The following is a 17,924-nucleotide window of genomic DNA, read 5'->3' on the forward strand; positions in this document are numbered from 1 at the left end:
ACTGGAAAAAAAAAAAAAAAAAAAAAATTTCAAGGAAGGCCATGAGCTTCTAAGAAGAAAAGATAACCTAAAAAGAGAATACATCAAAGAGCTGGTAAGGTCATAGACAAAAATCTTAGAGGCTACTTATAAAAAGGACAGGTTCAAAACACACAGAAGTCAGTATGTGCATGGGGGCCCCTCAATGAAGTAAAAGAAAATTTGAAACTGAAAAGACATTGCACTCTAAGCTTATGAGTGAGGAATTTTACAGATAACTTTGTAATGGCAAACAGCTAGAAAATGATGTGACATATAGATCACAAAAAAGGGAGGAGAGAGAAAATATGCCTATGACCTCACTACTAAGAAACACAGATGAGCGCAAAAGCCCTGACAGCAGGCACTTAGCTCAACAGCTTTTAAGGTCAGAGCTGGGAGGAAAGGTCTGAGGGTCAGGAGGTCTGAGAGAGTGAAGCTGGGGTCAGTGGAGCACCACAAATACCCTTATTTATAACCACAGGCAGAGGTGACTAACAGGACCTCCACATGGGGGAGCAGCAAGGGCCTGGGGCTCCCCCTGGACTCCTGGGTATTTGCCAAATGGAAAGACCTGAGAGCTCCAAAATAAGGACCTTTAATAAAATCATGATAGATCCATAATACACATCTTACACAGCCACTGACATGGGCCCCAAGGTAATGATAGTCCCTAGTGTTGGTATAAGTGCAAAAGCTCTGCAGTGTCCTGGGGGCAGGAACAGAGCACGACTGTGATACCACCCCCGCCAAGGGTGCTGTACACCTGGGGAGATGGGCCAAGGGACAGTGGGAAAGGCCAGGCCTCCTGGGGGAGATCAGTTTGGTCACAGGACCCTCCCCGAAGGCAAGAGCTTCCAGGTAAGGGGCTCAGGGCTGATGCTGACCAATGAGATGGGCCTCATGGATGGAATGGCAGTGACATCATAGTTCCGATGCTGCCTGGCACCCACTCTGCTTCGTGTCCGAAGGCAGTTGGGAGCCTTGTGGTCTCTGACCTTCTCTGGAGATTGCCTGTCTATCCTGTTCTGACCCACTGTCCCCCTCATCCACCTTGTCATTGTTTTTAGAGGAGAGGCGCACCTCCAACAGCGAGAGCTCAGAAAGGTGAGCAAGAGAGGCACCCTCATCCCTAATGGGCACCTTGGGCACAGAGGCCACTTGGCAGGTGACCCCTTCCCATGAGCTGTGGCTGAGCTGACACCAACACTGGAGCACAGAAGGTGAGCCAGGGGGATGCAGCCCCTCAGGGAGCTGAGGGGTGCCAGCTGCAGCCACAGTGCCCAGGCTCATGAAGGAGGCCAAGGTCAGAGCTTAGATCTGGAATGGGGAAGGGGGGGGTGAGAGGAAAATGAAGATGAGAATAAATGGAGGTGGGAGGATGGGGGCAGGAGGAGGTGGTGCAGGGGTGAAGGAGGAAAGATGAACAGTGAAGGAACAGGGCAAGAAGGATGAGCAGGAAGAGGACCAGCACAGAAAGGGGGAGCAGGAGGACAGGAGGCCAAGACCAACCCAAGCCAGTTCCTTGAGAGTCATGTTGGGGTCCCTGTAGATATTTTACTTGAGTGATCCCTTGGTTTGATGCTCAGACCTGGGGAACCTCAAGGTACTGATTGAGGCCTGTGTGGGAAATCACTGGCCTGATTCAAGACTAACCACAAGAGCTTACTCTTCACATCAGTACCCTCCTGACACTACTAACAAGCAGTAGGAGAGGAGGAGTGAAGGAAGATCAGGGTTCAGGGACAGCTGGTTGTGAGGGTCCAAGTGCCCAGTTCCACTGCATCCCGGCCACCCTCCCCTGCGTGGAGAGACGACCCTCCCCAAAGGAAAGTCAAATTTCAGGCCAACGGTTCAGGCTGCTCCTGGCCAATGGGTGGGCTCCACTGTGGGTGGAATAGCAGTGACCCCAGAGTTCTGTCTGTTGCCTGGCACCCACTCTGCTTCCTGTGCCCAGCAGTTGGAGGCCTTGTGGTTGCTGACCCTGCTCTGATGCTCGCTCGCCTGCCCGCCCTGCTTGACACACCTGATTCCCACACCTTCCTGGGTGACTTATTATCATTTTGAGAGGAGAGGCCCATATCCAACAGTGAGGATCAGAAAGGTGAGCATGAGCTGCACCCTTGACCCTATCAACACCTCAAGGACAGAGAGGTCACTGGTTGGTGCCTGGACTACTCAGGTCTGGGCCTGAGGTGACAGGAATCTCCAGCACCAATCACTGAGTGTGTAGCTCACTCAGGGCTCTGTGGGGTGTGGGCTGCTGCCAGAGAGCCTGAGGTGAGAGCTCAGAACCCTGGCCCAGTAAAGGAAGAGAGGGAGAAGGAAGGAGGAGAGACGATGCAGGAAGAGAAGGAGGAGGTGGAGGAAGGGAGATCTAGCCAAGAAGAGATGAAAGTAGAAGGGTGGATACAGGAGGCTCAAGAGAGGAGGTGAATTAGGAGGAGTTAAAAAGACAGGAGTGAGAGCAGGAAGAGTAAGGATGAAGGAAGTAGAGCAGAAAGATGGAGGAGGAGGAGAAGTAGATGGAGGAGGGGGAGAACTAAGCAGGACAAGACGGATGGATGGAAGTGATGCATGGAAGAGGAAGAAGGAGAGGTGGAGGACCAGGAGGAGGGGAAATAGGGCATCTATGCCAGCCTAGAGCAGGTGGTACTGCAATCCAGATGGGGTTGCTTCAGTGGTGTAGTGAGCCCCAGGTTTGATGCTTGGACCCTGGGTACCTCAGGGAGCTGTGTGAGGCCTGGGTGGAAAGTCTCTGGCCTGATTTAAGTCCATTGGCAAGGGATTAGCATCCACATCACTACTGTCCTGGAACCCTAATAGGGAGGGGGAGAGGAGGAGTGAAGAAAGGTCATGGTTGGGGGACCAAGTGTTTCTGAGGGGCCCTGTGCCCAGGTCCATTGCCTGCCATACTACAGCTGGCCCATCACCTTCCACTGCCAGCTGACTGTCCTGTCCTGGAGGAGATGACCTCCTTGGTTGTGGATTCAGTGCTAACACTGACCTCTGACCTTGGTCCTATTTTGGGTGGATTGGCAGCAACCTCCAAGTTCAACCCTCTGCATAGCACCCTCTCTGCTTTGTGTCCCCAGGCAGTTGGAGGCCCTTGTGGTCTCTGACCTGCTCTGACACTCGCCTGCCCTCCCTGTTCTGACCCACCGACCTGAACTTGGGTCCATTTATACAGCAGAGACCAGCTCTAACAGCAGAGGCCAGAAAGGTAAGAAAAACCTGCCACTGCATACTACTCTTGGGGACAGGGGCAAGCAGGTCGGTGACTCAGTCCTCCCTGGTCTCGGCCAAGATGATGCCAAAACCCAGCCCTGACCATGAGCCAGCTGCGTGCAGTCCCTTGTGTCTCCAAGGGGTGAAGGCTGCTGCCCACAGTGCCTGATTCCATGAGGGGCCCAAGGTCAGAGTTCAGAAAACTGACTCCAGGTGGGGGGCACGGTGGGAAAGAAGATTAGACAGAGAGGTTTCAGGAGGAGACGAAGTGGAGGAAAGAGGGAGGGGAAGGGCAGGAAGGAACCAAAGGAGCAGGAGGAAAAGTGTAGCAGGAGGAGGACAAAGGAGCATGAGGAGATGGATGGATGGAGGCGCAGCAGGGGGTCCAGGCCAGCCCGAGCCAGCTCTATGGGTTCCAGGAAGGGTCCCTGCAAAAGCCATGCCTGAATGAGCCCCTGGTTTGATGGTTGGACCTCAGGAACCTCAGGGAGCTGGTGAGGATGAGGTGGGAAATCATTGGCCTGATGCCAGTCCAACTGCAAGGGCTTAGTGTCCACATCCATATCCACTGGGCACTGCTGACAAGCAGCGGAGAGGAGGAGTTAAAGAAGGTCAGGGTTGGAGGACCAGCTGGTCATGAGAGTCCAGGTGCCCATTTCCAGCTCAGCCAGGCTCCACCTGCTCCTGGTCCCACTCCCCTGTGTGGAGAGAGGATCTCATACCAAAGGAAGTCATTTTATAGGTCAAGAGTTCAGTGCTGCTCCTGGCCAAGGGGATGGCCCATTTCCACTGTGGGTGGAAAGGCAGGGGTCCCAGAGTTCTGCACCCTGCCTTATACCCACTCTGCTTCATGTCACCAGGCTACTGGAGTCCCTCAGAGTTGCTGATCTGCTCTGACACTCACTCGCCTGCCCACCCTGCTCTGACCACCTGATCCTCACACCGCCTGGTTACCTTTTCACCATTTTGAGAGGAGAGGCCCAAGTCCAACAGTGAGAGTCAGAAAGGTGAGCTTGAACTTCTCCCTCACCCACTACCAACACCTCAAGGACAGAGGCCACTGGTGGTGCCTGCACCACTCAGGTCTGGGGCTGAGGTGACAAGGACTGCCGGCACCAACCACTGAGCATGCAGCACCCCTGAGGGCCAGAATGCCCAAGTCCCTTTGAGGAGCCTGAGGTGACAGCTCAGAACTCCTGGCCCAGAAGGGAAGAGGGGGAGGAGGAAGGAGGGGAGAGAATCCAAGTCCTGGAGGAGGAAGAGGGGAAGGATGGGAGGAAGGAAGGTCTAGCTGGACCAGAATTGGATGGAGAAAGGAGGAAGACGAGATGATTGAAGAGGAGTATAAAATACAGGAGGGTGAGGTAGTAAAAGACAGATGGTTGGGGAATAGCAGAGGAAGGAAGCGGAGGAGAAGTGGGGAGATGGAGGTGGATGGAAGAGAATGCAGGTGAGATGAGAGGGGAGTGAAAGAGAAGCAGGGTGTCCAGACCAGCCCACGGTCTGCTGTATTGAGTTCCAAATGGTGTTTCTTAAAGTTGTACCTGAGGGAGCACCTTGGTTTGATGCTGTGACCCAGGGAACCTCAGGCAGCTGGGTGAGGCCTGGGTGGGAAATCTCTGTCCTGATTCAAATCCAAAGGCAAAACTGAGGGTCCACATCACTATCCTCCCAGAAACCTCTAAGATGGAGGAGTGAAGGAAGGTCAGGGATAGGAGACCAAGTGTTCCTGAGGGTTGATATGCCCAAGTCCATTGCCTGCCAGGCTACAGCTGCCCCAGTCACCTTCTCCTGACAGCCTTGTCCCTGGAGAGGATGACCTCCCTGGTTATGCACTCAATGTTGACCCTGATCTCTGACATCAACTCCACTGTGGGGGGAATGACAGTGAACTCACAATTCTGCCTGCTGTCTGACAGCCACTCTGCTTTGTGTCCCCAGGCAGTTTGGAGGCCCTCGTGGTCACTGACCTGCTCTGACGCCTGCTCATCTGTCTGCCCAACATTCTCTGGCCCACCTGATCCCCCACCCGACTGGATACCTTGTTACAATTTTGAAAGGAGAGGCCCACATCTAACAGTAAGTGAGAAAGGTGAGCAGGAGCTGCACCCTCACCCCATACCAACACCTCAAGAACAGAGGTCAATGGGTGGGTACCCGGATGATTCAGGGCTGGGGAGGAGGTGATAAGAACCTCCAGCACCAAGCACAGAGCTTGCATCTCAGACACCTGGCCCAGAAAAGAAAGGTTCAGAGTAGGAGGGAGGGAACAGATGCAGGAGAGGAGAAGGATGGGAGGAAAGAAAGTCCAGCTACACCAGAGTTGGATGTAGGATGAGGGAGGGAGGAGTGGTGAGTGAGGACGAGAAAATGAAGACAGGAGTGAGAGAAAGAAGAAAAAAGATGGAAGGAGTGTTAGGCAACTGATGGAGGAGGAAGAGTTAAAAGAGGGGGAGGACTGAGCAGGAGGAGATGGATGGTGCAAGAAGTGGATGGAGAGGATGTGGAGGAGAAGCAGGGGGTCCAGGCCATCCCTGAGAGTTTGGTCTTGGGTTCCAGTTTGAGTGCTAGAGAGTATACTTGATTTACATCCTAATTTAATGCGCAACTCGCTAACCATAGGGAGCTAGGGAAGGACTGGTGGGAAATTGCTGGTCTAATTCTAGTCCAATGGCAATGACTTAGGGTCCACCAGGGAACCCAAGATGGAGGGGAGAGGAGGGGGAGGAGGATGAAGAAAGTGCAGGGTTAGGGACCAGGTGTTCCTGAGTTTTCATGTGCCCAAGTCTATTCACCCTGCCAGGCTACACCTGTCCTGTTGTCATCCTCCCCTGCTAGGTTACAGCCCTGTTCCCTGAAAAGGATGACCTCCTTCATTTTGGGCTCAGTACTGACCCTTACTTCTGACCTTAGCCCAATATTGTGAGGAATTAGAATGAACTTGCAGTTATGCCAGCTGCCTGGAACCCACTCTGCTTCATGTCCCCAGGCAGGTGGAGGCTCTTGTGGTCACTGACCTGCTCTGAAGCCTGCACATCTTCTGGCCCTGATCGAACCCACCTGATCTCCACACCCACCTGCTTACCTTCTTACCATCTTGAGAGGAGAGGCCCACATCCAACAGGGAGTGTCAGAAAGGTGGGCTTGAGCTGCACCCTCACCCTCTACCAATATCTCAAGGGAAGAGGACTGTGGTGGGTGCCTGGAGCACATGGGTCTGAGGTCAAGGTGACAAGGACCTCTAGCACCAATCCCTGAGCATGAAGCCCCTTCTGGGTTCCATGAACTACGGGCTGCTGCCAGAGGTGCCCGACACCCTGCAAGGAGCCCAAGGTTAGAGATCAGCTTTGTCCAGAAAAGGAAGAGAAGGAGAAGGATGGACAGGTGAGGCTGAAGGAGGTGCAGGAGGATGCAGGAGGAGGCGGAGGATGGGAAGGTCTAGCAAGAGGAGAGATGGATTCAGGAGAAAAGGTGGATGCAGCAGGATGGAGGGAGAAGGTGAATGAGGGGGAGAAGTAGGCACAAGAGGGAGAGGAAGAGGAGAAAACATGAGTGGAGGAGAGGTGGAGGATGCAAGGAAGATGGATCAGGAAGAGCATGAAGAGCAGGAGGATGAAGAGGAATAGATAGAGGAGAGGGAGGAAAGGACAGAGGAGGAGGACATGGATGGATGGAAGAGGTTGAAGGAAAGATGGAGGAGGAGGGAGGGGAAGCAGGGGTCAAGGCCATCCCAGAGCAGGTGGTATGGCGAGCTGTGTGGGGTCTCTTAAAGGGTGTACCTGAGTGAGCTTCTGGTTTGATGCTTGGACCTGGTGAAATCCAGCAGCGTGGTGCGGCCTGGGTGGCAAATTTCCAGCCTGAGTCAAGTCAAACTGCAAGGGCTTAGAGTCCACTTGAGTACTTTCTTGGAAACCCTAAGTGAGAGGGGAGAGGAGGAATGAATGAAGGTCAGAGTTGGGTCCAAATGTTAGTGAAGACCTATTTGCCCAGGTCCCTCACCTGCCAGGTGACACCTGCTCCTGTCAACTTCTCCTGCCATGTTACAGCCCTGTCCCTGGAGAGGATAACCTCCTTGGTTATGTGCTTAATACTGACCCAGACATCTGACCTTTGTCCCAGATGGATGGATGGAGCGGGGAGCAGGGGGTCCATGCCAGCCCAGAACCAGCTCTATTGGGGACTGGATGGGGTCCCTGCAATGCTTGTACCCTACTGAGACCCTGGGTTGATGCTAAGTCCCAGGGACCTCAGGAAGCTGGGTGAGGACAAGGTGGTATGAAATAGCTGGCCTGATTCAAGTCCAATGGCAAGGGTCCACATCAGAATTCTCCTGGCACTACTATCAGGCAGGGGAGAGGAGGAGTGCAAGAAGGGTTGGTGGACCAGCTGGTTGCAAGTTTCCAGAACAGCCAGTCTCCATCTCCCCCTGCTGATGCTCCCCTGTGTGGACAGAGGACCCTCCCAGAAAAGAAAGTCACTTTTCAGGTCAAGAAGTCAGTGATGCTCCCGGCCAATGGGATGGGCACCATATTGGTTGGAATGGCAGAGACCCCAGAGTTGTATCTGCTGCTCTGAACCCATTCTGCTTCGTGTCCCCAGGCAGTTGGAGGCCCTCGTGGTCACTGACCTGCTCTGACGCTCACTCACCTGCCTGCCCTGCTCTGACCCACCTGATCCCCACACCCGCCTGGTTACCTCGTTACCATCTTGAGGAGAGGCCCACATCCAAAAGTGAAAATCAGAAAGGTGAGCAAGAGCTGTACCCTCAGCCCCTACTGACACTTCAAGTAAAGAAGCCCATGGTGGGTGCCTGGACCACTCTGGTCTGAGGTTGAGGTGACAAGGACACCCAGCACCAACCACCATATGCACAGTCCCCTTAGGCCTCTGTGAAATGTGGGCTGCTGACAGAGGTGCCTCAGTCCCTGTCAGGAGCCTGAGGTCAGAGCTCAGAATCCTGGACCAGAAGTGGAAGAGGGGAGTAGGAGGGAGGGGAGAGATTGTAGGAGGAGGGGGGAGAGGATGCAGGCACAGGAGGAGAAAGAGGATGGGGAGGAAGGAAGGTCAAGTCAGAGGAGAGATGGATGTAGGAGAAAAGGTGGATGCAGGAGGATGGAGAAAGCAGGTGAGTGATGAGGAGCATTAAAGACAGGACTGTGAGAAGAAAATAAAATTTTGATGGATGGGGAGGGGGATGATGGAGGAAATGTAGATGGAGGAGGGAGAGTGGGAGGACCATGCACGAGGAGATGGAGGAGTGGGAGGTGGATGGAAGAGAAGGAATGTGAGATGGAGAAGGGGCTGAAGTAGATTTTCAGGTCCAGGCCAGCCAACAGCCTGATCTACTGGGATCCACGTGGTGTCACTTAAAAATGTACCCATGTGAGCCACTGGTTTGATGCTCAGACCCAGAGAAATCTGGGAGCTGCTCTTACCTGGGTGGTCCATCGCTGGCCTGAGTCATGTCAAACCCAGGAACTTAGGAGTCCACATCATTATGTTCCCTGAACTCCTAAGAGGGATAGAGAGAGGAAGAGTGAGCAAGGTGAGGGTTGGGGGACCAAGCCTTCCTGAGTTTCCAAATGCCCGAGTCCATCACCTGACAGGTTAGAGCTTCCCCTGTCATCTTCCCTGCCATCCTGTCCTGCTGGGTTACAGCCCTGCCCTGGAGATAATGAGTCTCTAGATACAGGCTCAGCATGAACTGTGACCTCTGCCTCAGCCCTATTGTTGTTGGAATAACAGTGACCAAAGTTCTGTGTTCTGCCTGGCACTCACTTTTTTCTTGTCCCCAGGCAGTTGGAGGCCCTGTGGTCTCCGACCTGCTCTGACGCTCGCCCGTTTCTCCACCTCTCCCACCCCATCCCTGGGTGCATTTCCACCAAAGAGGCACAGCTCCAGCAGCGAGAGGTCACAAAAGTAAGTGTGACTTGCACTCTCACCACATACTGACACTAGGGGACAGGGGCCTCTGGTGGGAGCCTGGAGTGCTCTGGTCTGTAGCCTAAGTGACAAGGACCTTCAGCACCAACCAACTGAAGATGCAGCCCACTCAGGGATCTGTGGTGTGTGGGATCTTTCAGAGGTGCCTGAATACCTGTGAGGAGCCTGAGGTCTGAGCTCAGACCACTGGCCCAGAAAAGGAAGGTGGGGAGGAGTAGTGAGGAGAGAGGATGCAGGAGGAGGAGGAAGAGGTCGACGTGCAAGGAAGCTGGATCAGGTGGAGAGATGGATGTAGGAGGTGGAAGATGAATAGCTGGTGGAGGAGCCATGGATGGGAGGAGGAACGTGGAGGACTGTTGCGGAGGTGGATGAAGGAGACACGGGCCCTGGGAAATGGGCAGAATGTAGCATTGAGACCATTGTGGATGAGTGTGGATGTTGGAGAATGTGGAAAAGTGGTGTTGGGAGGCGGACATTAGGGAGACAGAGGAGAGGAGGTCAAGAGGGGTGAATGGAGGGACGAGGAGCAGCACCGGGCAACTGCAGAGGAGGAGGTCTGAGTTCAGGCAACTCTCCAGGGCCCACTTGTTCCTCAAAGCCCCTTCTTTGGCCTAAATCCTAGAGGTTGCTCATCCATCCTGCCTGAGATCAGAGACCCCAGCTAGGTGAGCACATGTGGTCTGTGAGCTGGGGTGGGGACACAGAGCCTCACCCAGTTCAGCATGCTGTCCCCCATCGTTCCATGTGTCATCTGATCCACAGAACCCAGCTGTGTTCCCCATTGGCTAGACCCTCTTTGTGTTGTCCCACAACAGATGTGTCCCACCACATCAACAGGGAAAATGAGCCACTTCCCCCTGTGACTTGTTCACAAGTGTGAACCTAGGGATGGTCTCATAGCACAGTGGCCACCTGTGGTCAAATGTGTCATCCTGTCCCCAATCCTGCCCTCCTCCTGATAGGCTAGCACTCTACTCTGATTCACCAGCCAGAATCAGCTGAGAGTTAAGAAGAATGGAGCAGATGGGAGCCTCCTGTCCTAGAGACCTCTGGTCCCCACATCCCAATCTGCCTCCCCAGTGGGCACATCTGGGGTAGGGGCATGGTTAGGGAAGAGCTTAGTGGGCAGGAGCAAAGGGCTGTTCTTGGCTGGGTGAGCACCTGATATTATTTAAACCTGTGCAACTTCCACCACCTTCAGAGCTCTTGGGCCAGAAAGTGGGGAATTGACTCAGAGCTTTTTCTTAAAAATTCACACATCAAATGCAATTGCTAAAGTATACGACTGAGAGGTTTTTAGTGTATTAGCAGATCCATGCACAACCACCACTATTTCCACCTTCCACTACTCTCACGTAAAACTTAGTATCAGATACTCCCACCAGCCTCCTGCAGCCCTGGGACTGCGACCTCTTCCTGTATCTCTGGGCATGCTCTGCTGGATCGGCTCCTCTTGGAAACTCAAAACAGGCAGTCTTCTGTGCCTTCTTTCTTTCCTGAGCATCATCTCTGTCCCATGTTGCAGCATGTGGCAGTGTTTCACTCCCTCTCTGGTTGAATGATGTTCCTCCACATTCTGGTCATCAGGCCATCTGTCCAAGGAAAACTTAGATGGGGCCCACTTTTTGTTCTTGTGAGTTGCTCTGCTATGAACATACATGTTTAGACGTCTGCATCCCTGTCTTCCTCTCTCTTGGGTTTATATCTGGGAGTAGAACTGTTGGGTCATCAGCGGCTTATTTAACTTTTGGAGAAAGGATTGTTTTCCATTAGACATTGCACCACTTACAATCCTTCAGCCATATAAGAAGTTTCCAGCTTCTCACATCTTCATTTAATCATAACATTCACTCCAGTGGGAGACGTTCAGCCCCTGGTGCTTTGATTTGCATACCCTGATGCTAAATGGCCACGTCTCCTGTGCCTGCTGGGTTCTTCTTAAAGTGGTTGACTTGGAAATATCTATCCGGCCCTCTGCCCTTCTACTTGCCCGTTTCTATGTGATAGGAGTTTGCCATATTCTGTACCCGCCTTATATCAGTCTTCCATATTTTATGAATTGTGTGGGTTGTCTGAAGCCAGCAGGAGCTCCCCACCTGGCAGCTGCCCTCCCCTTGGCATACCTGAGCCAGGAGTGCACCCCCATGTGCTGCAGGACAGCCATTTCCATGGACCTCTGGGCCCCCTTCTTGCATCTCAATCATCTTCATTGTGATAGGATCTCCCAGCTGCTGGGAGGGGTCTATGTAGTGGAAGTGTATAGGATGTTTGGGTTGTCACCTACCTAGGCAGCACGGTTTTCTCCCCTGCTGATCAGATAGATTGGGGAGCCTCCAACAGGGAGCCCACTTTAAACCTGTTTGGTGCTCTGGAGCTCTTCCATGAAGTGGAATATTAATGATTTTGTCTTGCAGCATCAAACATGGTGAAGATGGGACTCTGCTGGCCCGGAACGAGCAGAAATAGGGCCAAGATGAGCAGTGAGCCCAGAGGGAGTAGCACTAGAGAGTGCAAGCTGTGGCGGTAGAACAAGAACAGACAGGAGCCTGGTGGGCCAGCCAGGTAACAGTGAGGCCAAAGGTGCATCATCATCACAGGAGAGTACATCACCCAATGAATTATAGCGCCAGGTCAGACCACACCTGAAGGGCAGGTGAGGCCCAGGAATGGACACAGCCCATGGGCAGGATGTCTGGTAGGTCGGATCCAAGGTTGAGCAGGTGAGCCCATGTGGCAGAGGCAGCAGAGCAGATGTGTCCCAGAGGATCAGAACAGGTAGGGCAGGTAAGGGCAGGGTCTTATGCTGGCCTGTGTCAGATTTCCTGGCGACCCAAGGACACCTGCATGTAACTTCATCTCATTGCACCATCTGGGTTTCAGGGGCACCAGTCAGGGTCTCCAGCGGACCCGGACCCATGGGATGATTCTGACCTCTCGTGCTACAAGGTCACCTACAGGTTAGTATTTTCACTATGAGTCATCTGGACACCCCCTCCCTCTCTCCTTGGGGAGGGTTGCATTTGGGGAATCAACTCTGGAGGCAGGACCCTTCAGCCTAGCTCAGGGCCTCTAGCCCTGGTGGCCACTGGGGACCAAGGTCCACACTAGACTTTGGACAAGAGTGCACAGGGGAGGTAGTACAGGCAGAACTGGGGGCTGGGCCAACATGGGCCTCAGCTCTGTGGCCTCCACATCCATACTGGGGAGAGCCCAGGGCATCCATCCAGCAGGGTCAGGGCCAGGCTGGTCTGCAGCGGCTCTACAGAGCGTGGCCACAGGGAGGGGGCACCTGGCCAACAAGTCTCGAGGGCAGTGGGCCCAGACAGGGGGCCATGTGGGGACAGCACAAAGGGCAGTGAGATATTGCTTTAGAGAGATGGTCAGGGGACAGTCATGCAGAACCTGGAAGCTCATGGGTAGGTGACAGAGGCAGGTGGAGTTTCATCCCTTGTCTGGTGCCAGGAGACACAGGGTAGGAGGCATGGCCCAGCCATGATGGGTGAGGGGAGACTGGGCCAAAGTTGCTGGGTCAGCTCTGGGAGATGCTGCTCACCTGTCAGGTCAGGAGTGGGGGTGCACAGTGCAGAGGGGGTGACCAGCCCCATTGGAAGTAGGGGCTCCACCTGGGGTGCTGCAGTCTGCTCCAGAGCTGGCATCCTCCTTGGGTCCTCCTCTGTTTCTGTGGTGTCTCTGGTTAAGATGGGGGTGGCAGGGGCAGGGGTTTCCAGGCACCTGGTTCCCACAGCTCTACTTCTCCTGCCTTGCAGATGGGAACAGCCTGGCCTCAGCACCCAGGGCCTCAGCATCCATGGCCTCAGCACCCACAAGGCGAGGGTGAGAAACCATCTGTGCTATGCTGGTGGGAGGTAGCCAAGGGGTGTGGCTGTGGTTCCCTGCCTGACCCCAGAGCAGCCAAAGGGTCCTTGGGCTGTGAGGGGTCTGTGCCTTCTTGCCTCCTCTAAGATCATGGCCCTGAGTCAGGGCCACTCTAGGGAAGCTAGCAGCTTGGCTGACACCACCATGTCCCCTTTTCCAGCAAAGAGCCCAGGACATTAGGCGAGCCACTAAGTGGGTGAAGATGCTGAGGAACTGGAGTAAATACCAGGGCAGTCGAAAGGTAGAAACCTGAACATCCTGACCCTGAAGAGAGCTGCCCTGGGTCCCCTGGGGCTTCCCTGGCCACTCTGGCCCAGGACACCACAGGGTGGACCAGACATGCCCACGCCACATGTAGAGACCAGCCCAGGTCCAGGCAGAGGCAACTTCTCCTGAGCATCCATTGTGCCAGGTGTCACCTGCACCTGTTTTAGGGCCCCTTCTTTCCTGCAGATGCGCCGGCGAGTCTACAAGGGGATCCCCCCACAGGTGAGAGGACAGGCGTGGTCTCTGCTCTTGGATCTGGAGAAGGTGAAGGTGGAGAACCAAGGGAAATACCAGGTATGGCCCATCCACCTGTGCCTCAGGGACCCTTCACCCATCCCCAGATTTCCTGGCCCCTCCCAGGCTCACAGGCCCAGGGCCCACTTGTCAGGAAGTCCCTGCCCACATCCTCACTGAGTCCCCCTGGCCCAGTGCAGTCACTGAGTCCACAGATGGACAGGTACCACCTGGCTTCACACTAAGGCCTCCCAGAAACCTGAGGGGGACAGAGTCACACAGAAAGGAACAGAAGCCAGGAGGAAAGAGCAAGGAGACCCTCACACAAATCTTGGAAGGAGATGGCCAGACCAGATGAACACAGGCCTGACTAACTTGGGACAAGAAACAGGTCTCAAACCATTGACCCAGAGAGGTCCCTGCCCCCAGCCAGTTCCTGACACTCAGCCCCTGTCCCCAGTGTACCCGAGGTCCCACAGCTCAGGGTGGATGCTCTATGCACCTGGTTGAGCAGCATCATCAGGGGAAGTGAAGGGGGAGCAGGTGTGATAGTGGCCACAGGTGTCCGAGTTGCTCAATGATGGGCAGTCTGAGAGGCCCAGAGCATGGTGGGCATCCACTGACACTGTGGGAAAAGAGCCAGCATCACACTCGGTCCTCATGCTCTCAAAAGGTCCTGAAAACCAGGCATGGGCTCCTTTTCTGGCCCTCTGCCTCACCCAGCCTGTATGTGGTGGGACTGGGAGGGTCAAGGGACAGAGGCCCAGCTGCCCTCCCAGCCTCCCCACTGCCCTGGGACACCCACACCTGGGAGAAGCCCCAGGAGATAAGCCCAGGGCCAGGGTGGCAGCACTGTCATCCTGGACTGCCTTGTGTGGGCTGGGGGAGGAGGGAGGCTGTTGGCCTGGTCATTGTGTCACTATTGGGTGGGGGTCTGAGCCTTGGAGAAGCCACAGGCTGATCATCCACAGGCCGACGTCCCCTGCCCAGTGATGCTGGACACAGGCTGTGACCTGGGCACCCTTGTGACCCTACCTGGCTTCAGAAACAGGCAAAAGAAGATTTCTCCAGAAAACACTTGTGTTGAACCAGCAGCACCTGCTCTGCTGTGGCAGTTGGTTAGTTTTAGGCTTTTTACCTCGCTATCCCCTACCCTTGACTCTACCCACAGAGAATGAAGGAGCAGGCCAGGCTCTACTCTCGGGACATCAAATATATTGACATGGACGTGAGCCGCACCTTCCAAAACAATATCATGTTCCAGGAGCGGTATGGCATCAAGTGAGGATGCTGAGCCACTGGTCCCTGGGCAGAGGGCAGGGGGTGATGGTCAGGGGTCCTGGGGAGGGGAGACTCGAGGATGAGGCTGGAGCTGAGGTGGCAAGAGTGGGGCCTGTGCAGAGCACCTGCAGAAGTAAAAATGCACAGGGCAGGCACCCTGAGGGAGATTGGCTGTGCCTTCATAGGTCAAAAGGCCCCCGTGTGGAGGGGAGGGTCCCTGGGCAGCAGAGAGCAGGCTGCACAAGGACATAAGAGGATTAGAGTGAGTGTCAGATGGGTCCAGATGTCACCTCATTTAGATCTTTGTCTACTTTTTTAGACCATCTGCATCATTTCTAAAAGTAAAGTGGGATGGAACCTGCAATGCTATCACCCCATCCTACATTAGTGATCCTTGCTCCATCCAGTGTTCCACACACACCACACACTTGACCAGTGGAAGGCTATGTTTATAGCGAGCCCCATTGTCCCTTTCCAGGCAGCAAGCCCTCTTCAATGTGCTCACAGCTTACTCTGTCTACAACACAGTGAGTACCCACCCCTGGCCAGCCATCCCACAGTGGCCCTGCTTCTTAAGTGGCCTGTTGGCACCAGTCAGCATGCCAGCTCCAACAGCCACAGAGGTGATGCAAGGGAGCTCTGCTCAAACTGACATGGATGGCTGGGGTGCATACCCCACTTTTAGGACAGAAATGGCACATTATGCCTAGGCTGTGCCAGCCATGAGCTTGGGAATGTTTATATAGCAAGTTCACATGGGCCTAAAAAGCATTGCTATGGTGGTGACACTTGAGTTTGAATCCTGAAGATGCCATTTCATGAACCAGAATCTTAACGGGATGAGAGTTCCCAGACACCCAACTCCTGTGTGGCTCCCTGGAGGTGGCTCCGCACCCCACCTGCACTTTCCAGAATATTCCCTCAAGGAGCACCAGCTGAGATGACCACACAGGATGACCAAAGTGGGGTCTGCAGCTGCTCCACCACCACCATGGCCCTCCAAGCCTCACATATGCCTGTAAGCAACCCCCACCTGCCCTCATGGCAGGACCTCCAAACCTTGCTGGTCCTCAGCACCCGGCATGCCTCGTCTGAAAAAGGGGGCCATGGGATGGTGCCCAGGCACAAATGGGAGACCATCCAGTAAGTAGCTGAGGAGCAAGTGCCAGGGAGAGGGTGGTGGAGGCCTCCAAGGGGGTCCCTGCAGCCATATCTGACTCTTGCAGGAGGTGGGCTACTGCCATGGCATGAACCAGATTGTCGCTGTCCTGCTCATGTTTCTTAATGAGGAGAATGCTTTCTGGGCACTGGCTCAACTGATGGACAACAAAAGACATGCCATGCATGGTAGGTGACTACCCTGGAGAGCTGGATGTGACTCAGCGACAGGAGTCTCCCTGCAGAGTTCCCCCAGCTAACAGGGACTAGCTTGGTCCATCTCCCATCAGCAAAGGGCACCAGCTCCCCCCACAGCCCTCTGTGTCCCACAGCCATGGCCCTCAGCCCTGTCCTTGTCCAGACCACACCATCCCTGCTGGTCCCTCTGCCTCTCTTTTGCCACCCACCAGGCCACCTCCAACCCCACCCCAAGCCCCTGATCAGAGGAGGCCCAGGTGGCAGTGTCTCCCTGCTGTACCCCCTCCCCCGCCTAACTCTCAAGCCCAGGAAATGTTCATGCACACCCCAACCCCCATCCCATGGGCCACATAACCTGCCCCTCAGTACTGGGGTCCTCATCCCCTTCCGCAGCCACAGTGGGGAGGGGCTGTGCCAGAAACAGATACCTGCCTGATGCTCAGCACTGAGCACCTGCCAAGCTGGGCCTCTGTGAGCAGGTTCTCAACCCTGGGCCACCCCAAGCCTCAAAGGCAGTCAGTCATGTCTGGGAAGATCCATGTAGCCAGGCTGGGGTGGGCCTTGCACACTGGAGTCACTACCTGGGGAGGAGGCCTTGGGCTCCCAGGACACACAAGCCCTTGCCAGGCTCACCTCTGACTTCCAGTGGGGGCGGTCCTTGGGGCTTCTCAGGCTTCTTCATTCCGGAGTTCCCAAAACTTCAGAGATTGCAGGCCCATCATGATAAGATTCTGGAGAGGACTCTTCCCAAGCTGAAGAGGCACCTGGTGAGTAGAGGCAGCCCTCAGAGAGCCTGGCCTGCCTGCACTTTCATCTTTCTTGTCCTGGTGCAGCCAGGTCTGAGCTGGGATCCACTGGTTGAAGGGGGTTCCTGCACAGGGTCCCCAGGCGGGGAGGACTCGGGCCATTCAGGCCAGCCCTAAACATTCTTTCCTCTGTCAGGACAAGGAATACATGTACACAGAAATTTATACTAAGCTGTGGTTCCAACATTGCTTTATTGACCAGGTAAGTGTACCCAGGGAGACTAGGTCCCCAAGAGGCATCCCCCCAGGCAAGCCCAGAGCCCTGGGGAGGGGGCGTCTGGGGTCCTGAGGCTGAGCCATCTTCCCCTGGGCTCCTGTAGGGAAGGCTGGGTCAGGCTGGGGGGAGGGCAAGCATGTGCCCACACTGCAGTCAACCCCAGGCTCCTCTGAATATCTCCTGCAGAGCATGGGGCTGTCTTTTGTCCCCAGGACAGTGGAGGTACAGGCCAGGCTGGCTGGGACCTCCTCAGTCCACTCAGTTAAGAGCTGTACGGCTTTTTTGGAGGCAGCCTGTGGGACTGCAGAACCCAGAGGCAGTGGGAGCTCCTAACCTGTGCTGGGACACCCCCCCACACACCTCATGCCCTGCTCAAACCGCCCCTCCTGGGCCTGCTGTCCCCACAGACACCTTTCTCACTCACACTAAGACTATGGGATGTATACATCCTGGAGGGGGAGCGAATGCTCACAGCCATGGCCTATACAATCATCAAGCTGCACAGAAGTGAGTAAGCCCGAGCCTGGGCCACTCAGGCCACAGAGGAGGGCCAGCCAGGACTCAGGCTGGGCAGGGTCCCTGGAGAGGTGGCAGGAATGGGGCTGGCTCCTGGTTGTGGCACTGCTGTGGCTCTCCTGGGCCAGCCGATCATGCATGCGCCCCCCCCCGCCCCAGGGAGGGCCCCAGGGTGGGGGAAT

General features: G+C 55.0%; 1 protein-coding gene and 2 long non-coding RNA genes across 4 annotated transcripts; 2 read left to right on the forward strand and 1 right to left on the reverse strand.

The window, feature by feature from the left end:
• The first annotated feature begins 5,204 nt into the window (after positions 1–5,204).
• Positions 5,205–11,624, forward strand: LOC110258391. Of its 2 annotated transcripts, XR_002341140.1 has the most exons (5): positions 5,205–5,338; positions 6,236–6,384; positions 7,846–7,992; positions 9,042–9,165; positions 11,604–11,624. It is a non-coding gene; the product is annotated as an uncharacterized LOC110258391 (long non-coding RNA). The 2 variants fall into 2 exon arrangements; XR_002341141.1 differs by lacking the exon at positions 6,236–6,384.
• On the reverse strand, positions 6,665–11,497 carry LOC110258392. The gene is made up of 3 exons (XR_002341142.1): positions 11,474–11,497; positions 8,682–8,758; positions 6,665–7,160 (listed from the first exon to the last, which is right to left on the reverse strand). It is a non-coding gene; the product is annotated as an uncharacterized LOC110258392 (long non-coding RNA).
• Positions 11,625–12,047: 423 nt separating the features above from the next.
• Positions 12,048–17,856, forward strand: LOC110258393 (USP6 N-terminal-like protein). Its single transcript, XM_021081682.1, has 10 exons — positions 12,048–12,146; positions 12,957–13,023; positions 13,226–13,306; positions 13,519–13,626; positions 14,738–14,847; positions 15,326–15,374; positions 16,074–16,194; positions 16,876–16,970; positions 17,146–17,211; positions 17,634–17,856. The coding sequence occupies exons 3-10, from the start codon at positions 13,268–13,270 to the stop codon at positions 17,739–17,741; spliced, it is 696 nt and encodes a 231-aa protein (XP_020937341.1). The 5' UTR covers positions 12,048–12,146; positions 12,957–13,023; positions 13,226–13,267; the 3' UTR covers positions 17,742–17,856.
• The last annotated feature ends 68 nt before the right edge of the window (positions 17,857–17,924 follow it).

This window comes from Sus scrofa, unplaced genomic scaffold, assembly GCF_000003025.6.
Source record: "Sus scrofa isolate TJ Tabasco breed Duroc unplaced genomic scaffold, Sscrofa11.1 Contig1960, whole genome shotgun sequence".
In the NCBI taxonomy this organism is placed as follows: domain Eukaryota; kingdom Metazoa; phylum Chordata; class Mammalia; order Artiodactyla; family Suidae; genus Sus; species Sus scrofa.

What these genes read in the sequence shown, in the direction of transcription:
- LOC110258393 (XM_021081682.1), top strand. Translation starts at nt 13,268, where the DNA reads ATGCTGAGGAACTGGAGTAAATACCAGGGCAGTCGAAAG. An exon ending in CAAAAGACATGCCATGCATG is followed by an intron (nt 16,195 to 16,875) that starts GTAGGTGACTAC and finishes GGGGCTTCTCAG; the next exon opens with GCTTCTTCATTCCGGAGTTC. An exon ending in AACATTGCTTTATTGACCAG is followed by an intron (nt 17,212 to 17,633) that starts GTAAGTGTACCC and finishes CTGTCCCCACAG; the next exon opens with ACACCTTTCTCACTCACACT.